Source organism: Lycorma delicatula, chromosome 2 (genome assembly GCF_047948215.1).
Source record: "Lycorma delicatula isolate Av1 chromosome 2, ASM4794821v1, whole genome shotgun sequence".
Lineage (NCBI taxonomy): Eukaryota > Metazoa > Arthropoda > Insecta > Hemiptera > Fulgoridae > Lycorma > Lycorma delicatula.
Genome location: NC_134456.1, coordinates 221,443,472 through 221,457,181, shown reverse-complemented (window position 1 = coordinate 221,457,181; position 13,710 = coordinate 221,443,472). Strand labels below are relative to the sequence as shown.

Sequence of the window (13,710 nt, the reverse complement as noted above, 5' to 3'; positions counted from 1 at the left end):
CATTTTCCAGTTTTTTATTATGGATTTTCACCAAATAAAATCATCATCTGTCAATGATTTCCTCACATTTGGTTTTCAACCAAAAGTACCTTACACTAAAGATAAATGAAACTTAGAACTGACAATAGGAGCGCATCAGCCAGGAAAGTACAAGTCGCAGGCGTTAGGAACTGGATACTTAATAATAAAGGTAAGATAGAAAAACTCAATGGTGAAACTGGAATATTTTAAGTCCAAAAAGCAAATATCACCCTACAAGCTAGAAACTATTTTCAAATGGAAAATACTTTTATTCCACTAAATCTCTTGATGAAACTACCACATTTTTTTTCAATTTTATGTACAAAAATGTATATTTTTGTTTTTCTGGTAATTATTTGTATCACAATATTATATTTTTACTAATAATGGACTTAAAATAGTTTGGCTCAATTAACTTCAATTTGTGTTTGGACTTGGGAGTAAAACCAAAGTATCAAAAAGTTTTATTTTTTAGAATTTTCTATTTCAATATAAACACTCACGGGCTGGTTATAAAATTTAATATTTTTAAAGATTCAGGAACAAAAATTAATGGAGTAATTGAAAGTTATGATTTTTTAAATTATAGTATGCAGGTTTTCTTTAGAAAGTAAGTCTATGTGAAAATATTTTTTTTAATAGATAAAATTAGCAAAATAAATACAAAATATTATTTAAATTGAACAAGATAATAAAATAAATTGCATAGAGCAATAATAAGAAAACAAAATAATATTATGTCAAAATTTTTTTTTTGAATAATGCATCATTTTCATTGTGAGAATCTTCCTAAAAAAGGTAGCCTACCAGTCCTATTGAAATAATAAAATTTAGCCTACACTAATAAGAAATAAGTTATAACATTAAAAAAAAGAACAATATTTTCTGTATGATTTATTGTAAACTCGTTAATTTTAACAATATCCACAACAAAATAATAATACTGTGTTTAGTAATAATATTATGTCCATTCACAATCTAAATAATCATGATTAATATTCTCAGTTGTTGGTATACTTCTGAAATATAGATATTCTTCATCTGTTCATTTTAGATCAGTACATAAATCTTCATACTTTTGTTTACTTATGGTCTTTTTATCTCTCACAATTGGCAAAAAATCTGGAAAAAATTAAATTTTTTCCTTGTATTTCTTCTCAGGTCAGCTTTTTGAAAATATTTTTCAAATGAAGTCTTGTAGAAATATACACCATGTTTCCTCTTAGCTACCTGGATCCACATCATGTCTGTAATTCGAGCGTCTTGTTCAGTTAAATTATTAAAAATAAAATGTATAATACTTTTTATTTAAATACAGTATTTTATATTTTTTTTATTAAATTACAATTTTCATCCTAGTGTAATAAAGAATTAAAATCTTTAAAATAGCTACAGCCATTCTTTCAATGTAGATATTCTTTCCACTTTCTTTAAAAATTTTCCCCAATCAGAGCATGTTATTTCCTCGGTTTTAATTGTGTTTTCTTCTTTTTAATTATGCTGTGATTGTATTCACTTTTGCACGAGTGTGCCCAGGCAACAATTATTTGTGGTTGATAATTTGTAAATTTTTCTATTAATTACATGTACATTATAATCATATCGTGTTTTTTATTTTGGCTTGAACAATTATTTATCAGACCAGATATTAAGTTCATATCATCTTGCAAATATTTCCCTGCTCATTTTAAGAAGCATGATGATATTTCATTTCCTCTACACCCTCCAGTGGTTTCATCATAATCGTGCAAAATGAATCTGTTGTTTTTGGATCATCATTGTGAAAATTAATGTCCATAGCTCTCCGAGATAAATTGATTGTTTGTCATAAAGGAACGGGATAGGCAAGAGTTTCTGTAAATCCACCATTAAAAGTTGGCTTCCTTTAGGATTCTCTGGGAATGCAGTCATAAGATTTCTTGAAATTTACAAATGTTATCTCCTTGTCTGTTTTCTTTTTCTGTTGTAATCCTTTATTAGCTTGAGATTTATGATCTGGTCTGGACAGTTCCTCCAGGATCTGAAACCTCCCTTGTATTCTCCTAGTTCTTTCACAAGTTGTGTACCGATCCTGTTGAGGATGATTCTTGAAAGAATTTTGTATGTTTTGTCTAGGAGTGAGATTCTCCTGTAATTGTTAGGGTCTGTTTTGTCCCCTTTTTTGTGTAGCGGATGGATGAGAGCTGACGTCCAGTGTTCTGTTAGTTTTTCTTTGATCCAGATGTTGACAAGCTGTTGAAGGACAATTTTATTTATCTCCTTCCTACATGTTTCCAGATCTCTACAAAAGTCTGATCTTCTCCTGCTGCTTTGTAATTCTTCATCTCACCCAGTGCTTGGTAGACTTCTTTTATTATGGGAGGGTTAATATTTTCTGGTGGTGTTGTTGTTGGGGTGTTGGTGTTGAAGTTCAGGAGTTCTGTCAGTTCTTCGCAATTTAGGAATTTTTGAAATATTTAGCTTGTTTTTCCCCTTGCCTTGATTATTATGGGTCAGTTCACCATTTTCATTCTTTATTGGTACGGTTCGGGGTTCGTATTTTTGGAACTGATTTTTGAAAGTTTTGTAGTAGTCTCTTGGCTGCATTTTAGTGAATTCCTCTTCTATTGGCTTCAGTGTGTATTTATGGTGATGTCTTTTTATTCTCTGTGAGGTTTGGCTGATTCCTTTTCTTTGTTTTGCAAGATTTTGGAAGGATGTTTCTGATTTTTGGGATTCGTGAAATAACCATGCTTTAGTCTTTTTCCACTGTTTTGTCACTTTCACTGTTCGACCATTTATGTTTTTTATGAGAATTTATTGGGGGCAAATTATTTTATGATTTGTTTAAGGTTGTTGACCAGGTTTTCGAGTTTATCCTTGATTGTTATTTTTTTGGTTGCTTTTAGGTAATTTTCATTGTTGATTAGTTGGGTAGGATCCATTTTTTTTGTAGTTTTAGGGGTTTAGTTTTGTTGCTTTCTTTGGGGAGTAAATTTAATTTTAATTTTGACTACATAGTAATCTGAGCCTGTGTCTACTCCTTGGAAAACTTTTACATTGTAGATCTCTTTGTGATGGTGTTTGACCATGAAGACATGGTCTAGTTTTGCCATTCTCCTTTAGTGTAGTCAGGGTGTTTCCAGGCTTTGAGTTTTTCAGGTTTCCTCTTGAAATATATGGATTCAAGATTAGGTTGTGGTTTCTGCAGAGATTGATGAGTCATCCATTTTTGTTTGTTTTCTTTTGGGCGGACCATTTTCTGACGATGTCACGCTATTTTCTTTCTTTGCCCAGTTGAGCATTTAAGTCTTATTTAACATTGTTTTTGGGGGTGTTATTTATAGTCAGGTTGAGTAGATCCCAGAATTTTTTTGTTTCTATGGTCATTTGGAGAGTTAATTTTATTGTTAGTGGGTGCACGGGTGTTTATTATAGTGTAGATTTTATTAGATGCTTTTAGGGTGAGTGTTGAGATTCTTGGGGATTATAACTTGAATTCTTGTATAGAGTTTATTATTTTGAGGCTGACTAAAAAGCCTGTTCCAAATTGTGGGATATTTTTCATCACTCTTTTCCCATTTATACACCACCTTTGTAGTCTATTTCCTTGAGATTTCATGGCATTCTGGCCAGTGTTTCTTATTTCCTGCAGACCCATGATGAGAATTTTGTGTTTGTCCATTACGCCAGTTATTATTTTTAGCTTATCAGTCTGCATGAGCTTGTTTACATTTGTGTGGAAATGTAGGTAATTTGCTTTCATTTGATATTGGACTTTTTCTTGTTTATGTGTGCATTCTAGTTAATCATGTTAAATATATAATGCATTATTTTATTTTCTCACTATAAAAATATCTAATGTATTTATTCATTTTTTATACTGCAGCTTTTTTGTGTATACAGTTTTCCTGGCTAATACAGCTAATTTAGCTATTAAAGGGAAAGTATAGTAATTGATTTCAAAAAATTATCAAAAAATCACTTTTTTTAAACTGTGCCTCAAGGGGACATTTATAAAAAAAAAAAATTTTCTCCAAAAACAAAATCCTTACTTTATATGAATTACAAAACAATTCTTTGATGTTATCCCTGAGCCCAATATGACTGTTTTTATAAGTGAATTTTAATACATGTTTGTATGTTGGCTTATTTGAAGTTTAATAAATATGAAATCTCTAAACCAATTTTCTTCAAACTTGTAGGAAGATGTTGTCTTTAGAAGAATTTATTATATTAAATTTTTGCAAAATTTGGAAAAAATGGTTGTGGGGTATTTTGGCCAAAATAAAGTTTACAAACTTTAAATTGATCATATTAACAAGAAATTTTTCGTATTAAAGTTGAAGTCTTTTTTATCAAGATAACAAATTGTCCAATTTTTTTCTTTTCTTTCTATTTCTTGCTCCACAAAAGGAGTTAATGGGATATTTTTACATGAATATTTTTTACATCAGTGGACCTTTAAATGACTATAACAATTTTTTCCCATTCCATTCCTGTAATCCGTGGCAACAAAACATCATTTTTTGAACTTTTTAAAAGTTTAAAAACTTAGTGAATACCCATTGAGGTTTAAAATGTGAGTATTGATATCAGGGTCGGATTTAGCCTTTAAACCACTCTGTGCAAAAGTAAAAAAATTGCGCCCCTCTGTAACTACAATGTAAGCTTTCTAAAAGAAAAAGGAATACAGGCTTTTTTACATTTTTTAGCGAACGTCCAAAAACAACTCTGTAATTGACACAAATACTTATAATAACTTTTCACTTAAAATACTTAATTTTAAAAAAACAGTTAACAGGAGTGTAAGAGAAATTTTTTTACAAACTTTTCGTTCAGAGAATTCTCTAGTTAATTCAGAAACATCTTAACTGTTATTGAGTTCATATTTAATTCCTAATATAGCGAGGTCTGACAATCTTATTTGTGATGTTCGCAAATAGTTCTTGTTTATTTTTAGTTTGGAAAACTACGTTCCCCGGTTGCAACACTTATTGGAAGAGTTAGTAAAATTCTTAGAGCAATGCTCAAGTTTGGAGCAAAATTCATTTTTGTTATCAGTTATCAGTTGTATCAAATCTTCCAAAGGCGGTAAATCTTTTTTCAGTACAGAAAAACCATTAGTATATAGAAATGGGGAGTCTGGGACAACCTTGACCTTTGACCCTCCCCCCACTGACGTCAAAAAAAATCCCCCCTCTGACATCACAAAAAAAAATGAATTATATGTAGGACAAAGGAACAGATTTGAATAGATGAAGAAACGGAAACACTAAAAATGGGAAGAGGAATTAGGCAGGGATACTGCATATCACCAATCCTTTTTAACATTTATGGAGCTCAACTAACCGAAGAAGTTTTGGAAGATGTGGATGAGGATGATTATGTGACAGTAGGGGTAGAAAAAATAAAGACAATTAAATATGCCGATGATCAAAATTTGGAGTAAGAAAGATGTTATTTTTCTCTGTAATTTTTTTACATTGATTTATTTTGACTTATTTAATATTTTAGTTATGAATTGGACAAAATACTTATTTTATTGAAAATCTTGATTTATTTTTTATGTAATCAGTTTTTTTAATATTATTTTTGTAGTTACTCGGTCTAACAGGATAGGGAGGTACTATGGGTACCCTTCTCTGCTTCTAAAGCTTACTTTTGTTTATACTAATTAAAATAGATGCAGACTATATTGTGATCTTTAGCAGCTAATAATAAAATATATAATGTGAATATAAATATTTTGTATCTAATTTTTTATTTTCAGTTATTTGTTAGTTAATTTATTTAAGTGTTAATTAACTGGGATTAGTTTTGTTTTACCAGTTCAGTCTTTAACATTTTTTTAATTCCTAAATTGTGACATCCTGTAATTTTTAGTTAAATTATTGAAATTTTGTGTCATTAGAATTTCTGTGAAATGTATTTTTTAGGCATTATTTCTTTTCAGTTTTATTTGTTATTAATTCTGTTACTATTATTAAGAAGTTAATTTCTGCTATTATATTTTACTTAATAATTTTATAAATAATATTTGTAGGAAAGTGAAAATATGATGCTAATTGATGTACGTAATGGACTTGACAGCATACTTACAGAAGTATTGAATGATGAAGCTGATAAAAAAGTTTATCATGATTATGTGTTTAACACTGGAACTGGTAATAGAGAAGGTAATATTAAAAACAATAATTTGTTACCTTTACTGTTTTGTTACTGTTTGTTACCTATTTTATAGTTATGTTATAGATAATGATTGCAAATGTAATTGAAAGTATTGAATAAGAAAAAAAAAAGAATAAGTTTTTTATCTACTTTATTATTAGTAAAAATAAGAAAAATGTATGTGATATGTCGTGCAGTTTAGATAAACAAAATATCATGGTTTTATTTTTAAGTTTTAAAATATTACCATGAGTTAGCCATTAATGCATGTCAATACTATTCATTGAAACAGCACTACCATTATTATTTAATGGTATTTATGCAAAAAGTGATTAGTAAAATGTGACTAGTTGTTGGCATTAAATCTTGTTTTCACACTCTTTAAATTTCAGAACATTGAATGCTGAAATAAAAAAAATTCTAAATGTGAAAGATTGCTCAAATTTTTAAGCAGAATTAATCGATATTATTATTCACTAAAATTACATTTGTGCAAAAAGATGTCGAACAATCATTTTTTATTAAGAGAGCTGCCTTGGAATATTTAAAAAAAACTACATAGCCTAAGTTTGAGTTGTGGACAAAATTAAATAACTCTGTGGGTTTAATTAAAAATGACTAAGCCATTTCAAATGTGATGCCTACTTTAGAGGGAAAACAGAAAATAAGTTGAATGTGTGTTATCTTTGTAATTTATTTTTACTGCAGTTTTACACTTTTAAAAATTATTCATCCTTACATTATTGTTCAACATACTTCTCTCATTGTTCTGACCCTAGCTGAAAAAAATGGAAAAGAAGGATAAGAAATACAGCACTTCAATATTATTTTGTGATGATGCTAAAATATTATATGAATTGGTTACTTCCTTGTAGTGATGAATCATCTTGGTCTTTGGTGCAGCACAAACTTGCCAGTTTTCCAGTACAGCATAAATATGTTTGTCTAGTTAGCAAATACATGAATCAAAACTCAAGAATCAACAAGATTCTAACATGGAATTTTTAGTAGTGGATATGTAGAATTTAGAATGTGAATAATGTAGAATGATTCATGTCATGGATTGGACTTTTGTCTGAAGACTGCAATGATATCATGTATCACCTCCATTATTATTTACTAAAAGAATTATTCATAAAAATGGTGGAGTTAAGCAAAGAATGCATCTATGAAATTTTTCGTATGTCTTGTGTCTCATATGCTTTGAGATTCTTCTGCTGCGTATTCTTTGGTGGATTTAATGATTGTAAACAATGTTTCAAGTTGTACTGTATTGTAAAAGGTTAAAAAATAAATTTCTTATATTTGGTAGTCATATGGTGATTACAAATTATACAAATTTTATCGTCTTTTATTAATGGTATCTCCTTTTGTGGAACAATACCTGGTTTTCTGTTCATTGTCACACTAATTTGATCATCAGTAAATTTATAATATCATGCCAATGATATTGATGATGAATTTCAATTTTTGCTATCTATTTTTCCAATTAAAACAACTACCTGTTACTGAGTCCACACTGGGAATACAGTAGCCATTGTTGAACTACCTTTAGTAGCTTGACTTGTGGATCTACGTAGTTGTCAAGATCATTAAGTTATACTAAGAGTTATTTTGTTATACTTGGGCAGAATAGAGAATCATAGCTTTGTATTTTATACATCTTGTACTCATATATCACTGTTTTATTACATCTGACCAACTTTCAAACAATGTATCCAACCAACCATCTTTTTTTAATCAACAACTACTCACTTTTACTAATTTAAAAAAAAATTGAACTGCTACTGCCAACTGAGCAATCATCTTTACTTATCAGTACTGACTTTTTGTATTTGATCAGTATGTTATCAATTTAAATTTAGGTAGTTAAAAAAAAGTCTATTTTTTAATACTTTTGTTTAGAATAGATTAATAAATTTAATGTTCTTTTCTTTTTTAGCTTTGCGTGTTTCATCAGTAAAAGAGATAGTATTCAATTATGGTGATGGTGTATTTCATTGGTACTCATTATCAAGATTTAATTATATATATTTGTTAGGTCTTGCTGAAAATAAGTTGATTAATATTACTGGTTTGCAGCAGATATCACATGATAAAAAATTGAAATTGACACAGACTGAAAGAGGTACTTATGAACTTTCTTAAATTTATTTGTTTTTTAGTAATTTAAACTTATTTCTGTATTGCCTTCTTCTGATGTGTTAATGTACCAGAACAGTTTTTGTTTGTTTGTATAAAAAAATTGTTAACGTTTCTATTATTAATTTTATAAATGTTTACTGGTAGTTCTTTGTATGTTTCAGATGTTCCTTCAAAACCAATATCTGCATCAATGTTTGAATGGTGGAATGTTACCTCAAAAACAACAGAAATACTTTGTGTAGTTGCATTAAATACACCAATAACCAATCTTTCATGGTACAGGTTTCACAGTGAGATGCTGGTAAAGTTATTTATTTTTGTTATTAATTTGTTTATCTGATGCTGCTAAGCGGTAAATAATTACTGTAAAATTAGGCATTTTTTGCATGAAAATGTGTAACTCAAAGAATTTTAGATCAACTTATTTAAGGTTAAAATAGTAAAATTATCTTTATTTACCCGTACATGGTCAGAATGAAAACCTTGACAATACGAATCGATCTTTAGAGTTTGAAAAGTAACAAAAAGTAAATTTTTGTTGTTAATATAATATTTTGGTAATTTAAATGCAATCTTAGTTTACTGCCTTGATCTAAGCTTTATACGTTACTCAGATACAGCAGTTTGATTTACAAAATTCTCCAAACAGTTGTAAACTTTGTCACGTAACATAACCTTTTTTGTACTCTCCTCTAGATTTCCTCAATGTGTTCTGATATTTTTCTTCCAATTTTATAGCTTTTTTGTGCTTTAAGGTATTTCTTGATCATGAGCTCTATAAACAAATTTTCTAGTTTCTCTTAACCTTTCATGAGAAGTAAAAAATCTCATTTTGCAATTGGTGATTAGGAAAATATTCTGCATATAGATGCTTCTTCAGCTTGATTGCAATCTGCCGCCAGCCCAACCATAAGATTCATGTCTTCAATTTCAGTATGAAAAAAAACTTACATTTTTTTCAAAAAGTGAGATTCAAGTAAAGGAAAACCGGTAGTAAAACAATTTAACTAATTATCAATTTAAAAAATAATAACAATGAAAATCTACATTTTCATAATTATTTCAGTTTAATAATTTTTTATTAGTGATGGAGATGAAATTCAGATGGAAATTATCTTCAATTTTCTGCAATAACGTTTATTTGTTGATTGATTATATGATGTTTAAACATGAAATTTTAGCTAATAAAACTAATGATTATGAATGAGGATGTAAAAGATAAAAAAATGATATGATTGCCATTATGAAATTTGTCAATGTGTTTGTATTGTAATTCTTTATTTATTAGAGAAAGTGTAAACATAGACATCAGATATTATAATGATTTCTGTATCAGGTCTTAAGGTATAAATTTTCTTTATAAAATATAAAATGGTGTAGGGAAGAAAAACAAAGGAAACTACCATTGTTTCAAAGAATATTTTTATCACGTGTGTAAAATGTTATTTATAACATAAAATTTGCAAAATTCATAAATGCATACGGGCTAGGTCTGACTTTCAATTTAGATAGGTTTCTGAGTTACGTAGTACCTATGTATGTTATGTTATCACTTTCCTGGTAACAATTCATTTTTAGCAATCATTAAGGTAATTTACAGACACAATAGCAAATTATAACCAAATTTATGAATAACTTAACAAAAACAGAGGTATTTTTTGTTCACTATATTCTATCACGGAAAATAGGGTAAATAAAATGTACTGAAAATTAAGTCAGTTAATTAAATCAGTTTTTCATACGCTTTGGTATCTATTTTAATACGGTCTTAAATAATAACTTATGTGTGGTGAACCTCTGTAAGTCTTCCACTTACAGAGGTTAACATTTATGTACTCTAATAAGAAAAAAAATCAGGTACAGTAATTAGAAAAATTTCTGGCATATGCAAGGTTTGTTTATATACATTTTACTGTGTAATTATATTGTATATTATATATTATGTAACACAATTCAATGTGCATATAATCTACATAACTTAATAAGTTATGTGGAATTTTATTTTTGCCTAAAATAGGAGCAGTTCTGGACCTGGCCTTATTATAAATCTATAAGTTATTTAACTGTGATTCAAGTTGGATTTAATTTTAAGCTTATAATTATAAATGATCAAGATAATTCAATTGATATTTATGATATTACATTTGAAAATGTGAATCAAAATATGTTTAGAAGAAAACCATATTTTGCGTAAGTAGATAATGTACCTTTCTGCCTACAATATGTTTAAAATCTGAATAGTTAATAATTAACTGCTGGATAAACTGCAATTTTTTTGTTGTTGTTTTGATTGTTTAATTAGTCCAAACATTGAATTTTTTAATATAGATAAGTTTGTCTGAAATTTTAACAAAATATTTCAGGCATAATAATTATTAAAAATTGTTGTTGATATCTTGCATCTTTAAACGGTTAGAAAAACCCTTAGATAAAATAACATATTTAATCTGCAATGTGTTCTTTAGTATGTTGTTTTTTTAGCTATTTCAATTTGTTTCAGCCATTCAGTTTTTTTTAGCTATTCTGGTTTTTTTGGGTCCAAACGTACAATGAACCAAAATTGTCATGGTGGAGGACCCAATTCTTCTCTTGTCAGAGTGCAGGCCTTTTCTTTTGCATATTTTCGCACTAACACTGAAAGACACTAATATTCCTGGTTACACTAATAAGATAATATTCCTGATTAACTGTCTTCTCCCTAGGGGCGAATTTGTGATGCATTTACTCATAGATTTGAAGAAAACTACCAACATTGTCTTCACCTTCAACCAACTTTGTTGTGCTTTTTTTGGTTGTGACGAACTTGGACCCTTCCACTATGATGATTGTGCCTTTGTTTGTGGGTCATATCCCTAAACCCATGGTTTGCCTGTAATTAATCTATTTTACAAATATGGGTCAGTTTCAGCCCAATTAATCAGTTATTGGGACATTTCAAGTGGGTGTTGTTTCTGCTGGTCTGACAACAATTTCAGAATAAATTTTGCTGACACACAACACATGTTCAAACCATCAGTTAAAATTTACTGAACTGCGTAAAAACTTAAATTCAGTTCATCAACCACCTTTCTAATTGTAAGTCTACAGTCAGAGCACACTAAATCATGAACTTTCACAATATTTTGATTCGTAACCATCTCTGAATCTGTTAACCAGATAAAAACGTTTGATCAGCTCAAACATTTATTCCAAATCTATTTTTAAGAGTTCATAAGTCTTCAAAGTTGATTTCCTGGTTTTTAAACAAAATTTGGCCAAAACTCATTCAGTTTATTCACCCATTTTGCAAAATCAATAATCCTCCTATTGAGTAGTAGCACCAGCTGCCTTAAAACTTTCCAATCGCACCTTGTATTCTATCATGAAATGCTATCTTTACATTTGAAAGCATTTCAAAGATAAGGGATTGACTCACATCAGCTAGCTTGTTCTTCAGGTCTTCAATATCTGCTTCAGGAGTTTTGTAAATGGTGGACTTCACACATCCCTGCAAGAGAAATTCCAGTATAAGATCTGAAGAACATGATGGCCTGTCTACTGATCCTCTTCAACCCATCCATTTTTCTGGAAATTCAGTATTTAAGAATTAATTTGCATACTTCTCTGTTGAACTGGGGTAATACACCATTTTTCTAGAAAACAGTTTACCTTGCAGTAATTTTTCCCAGAATTCAGTCATAATGTTTCTACTTACTGATGTGATTTCCTTTCCTAACATTGCAGTTACATAGCTTCTGTAAGATTGCTATCAATGAGTAAAGGTCCAGTTGTCTAGAATGGCAACCCAAATGGTATTCTGGATGTTACTTCAAAGTAATAAGTGTTTCAAGTAATTGGTATCCCAGTTCCTACAATTGTGTCTATTAACAAACCAATTATTATAGAAAGTGCATTTATCACTGAAGGAAGTATTGTTGACAAATTATGAATTATTTGTTAAAATATTGCCCATTTCCTTACAAAATTGAATTTGGTGATGAGAACTATCTTTATTGAGTTTTTGACGTAGCTGCATTTTGTAAGAATAGAATTTATTATTTTTTTTAAAGGTCTGTTAAGATATATGATCTATTTCATACTTACTGCCAATACAACTAGTAGACTGTTCATTATTGTCCAAAAAAACACAGAGTATAATTTTTTTTGTAATAAACTAGAGGAAATTGACATATTTTCTTGTTTTTGTTAACACTTCCACTAGCTACTAACTTTCTAAGGTAGCTAATTGAAACAGGATGATCAGGAAGAAGACTGTTGAAGTGTCATTTTGTTTTGTGATAATTTATACTGCCTACTTAAAAAAATAAATATTGTTAAATTTTTTCAAAAATTTATACTACTACTGTGACATAGATTCCAGTAGAGAATCACTGAATCAGTAATCCTGAGAATCCAGTAGAGAATCATTTTTCAGCACCTACTGCTGAAAAAACTGAATAATAGGCAAAAATGAAAAGAGGTACTAAAGAAAAACGTATAAAGCAGTTAACTTATAAAGCAGAAAAAACGTTATAAGCAGCACTACATGTTTCAGTATTACTTTTAATTGTAACATAGTAATTGTATCACTTTCTTAACAAAACAAAATAAACAATTAAATTCTTAATTCAAATTGTAACTTCTATTATAAATAACAGTATTGTTTGAAATAGTCTAAAATGATATTTAAAATATCAGGTATTAAATGAATGTTGATGATTTTGTTTATAGGTATTTGCTGACCAATAGTACGAAGGATTTTAAGAGAAAATCAATAAATGTAAAATGAATCAACAAATTTTCACAATTCTAATTGTTTTTGAATATTGTTCTATTTTAGGTTTAAAATGTGTTCTATTTTTGGTTGTCCAAAGAAGTCAGTATGTTCTTTAATAGCTAATTTCTTGAAAATGGATAGAGATATCGGTGCATAGCTTTTGCCATTCATCTTTTCATCAAATTTTACATAGAATGATAAAAACAGATAAATTACCACAATACCCTTTAAAAAGTTAAGTTGAATCCAATATGGCAGAAAGAAGATGGCAGATGAAATTTTAGATTATGTTAAAAAGATATTTATGTCTGAAATAGATATGCCATTGGTCAAGATTCTCTAAATTAACAATAATAGGAAAAAAGAGGAACTTAATTTATATACACTGTATTATCCATGTGTATACAAGCCTAAAGATTGTTTTGTATATCACACACCCAGTAAAATAGTGTTGTAAGTCTAAAATGACTGTTTTAAGAAAAATCCAGTTGAAATGCAAAATGAAATACTTTACTCAATTTCACTAATATTTCACAAGAATATTTTGTAACATGGATATGAGTTACAAGAGGATTTTTCTAGAAAAGAACAGGAATTTCTCAATTGTTGTGTATAAAGATCTCAATCTGACTCAATCA

General features: G+C 28.9%; 1 protein-coding gene across 1 annotated transcript; it reads left to right on the top strand.

Annotated features, from left to right (window-relative positions):
* Positions 1-5,281: 5,281 nt before the first annotated feature.
* On the top strand, positions 5,282-13,229 carry LOC142320073 (uncharacterized). The gene is made up of 6 exons (XM_075357750.1): positions 5,282-5,401; positions 6,047-6,179; positions 8,114-8,299; positions 8,478-8,617; positions 10,334-10,506; positions 13,136-13,229. The coding sequence occupies exons 1-6, from the start codon at positions 5,282-5,284 to the stop codon at positions 13,227-13,229; spliced, it is 846 nt and encodes a 281-aa protein (XP_075213865.1).
* The last annotated feature ends 481 nt before the right edge of the window (positions 13,230-13,710 follow it).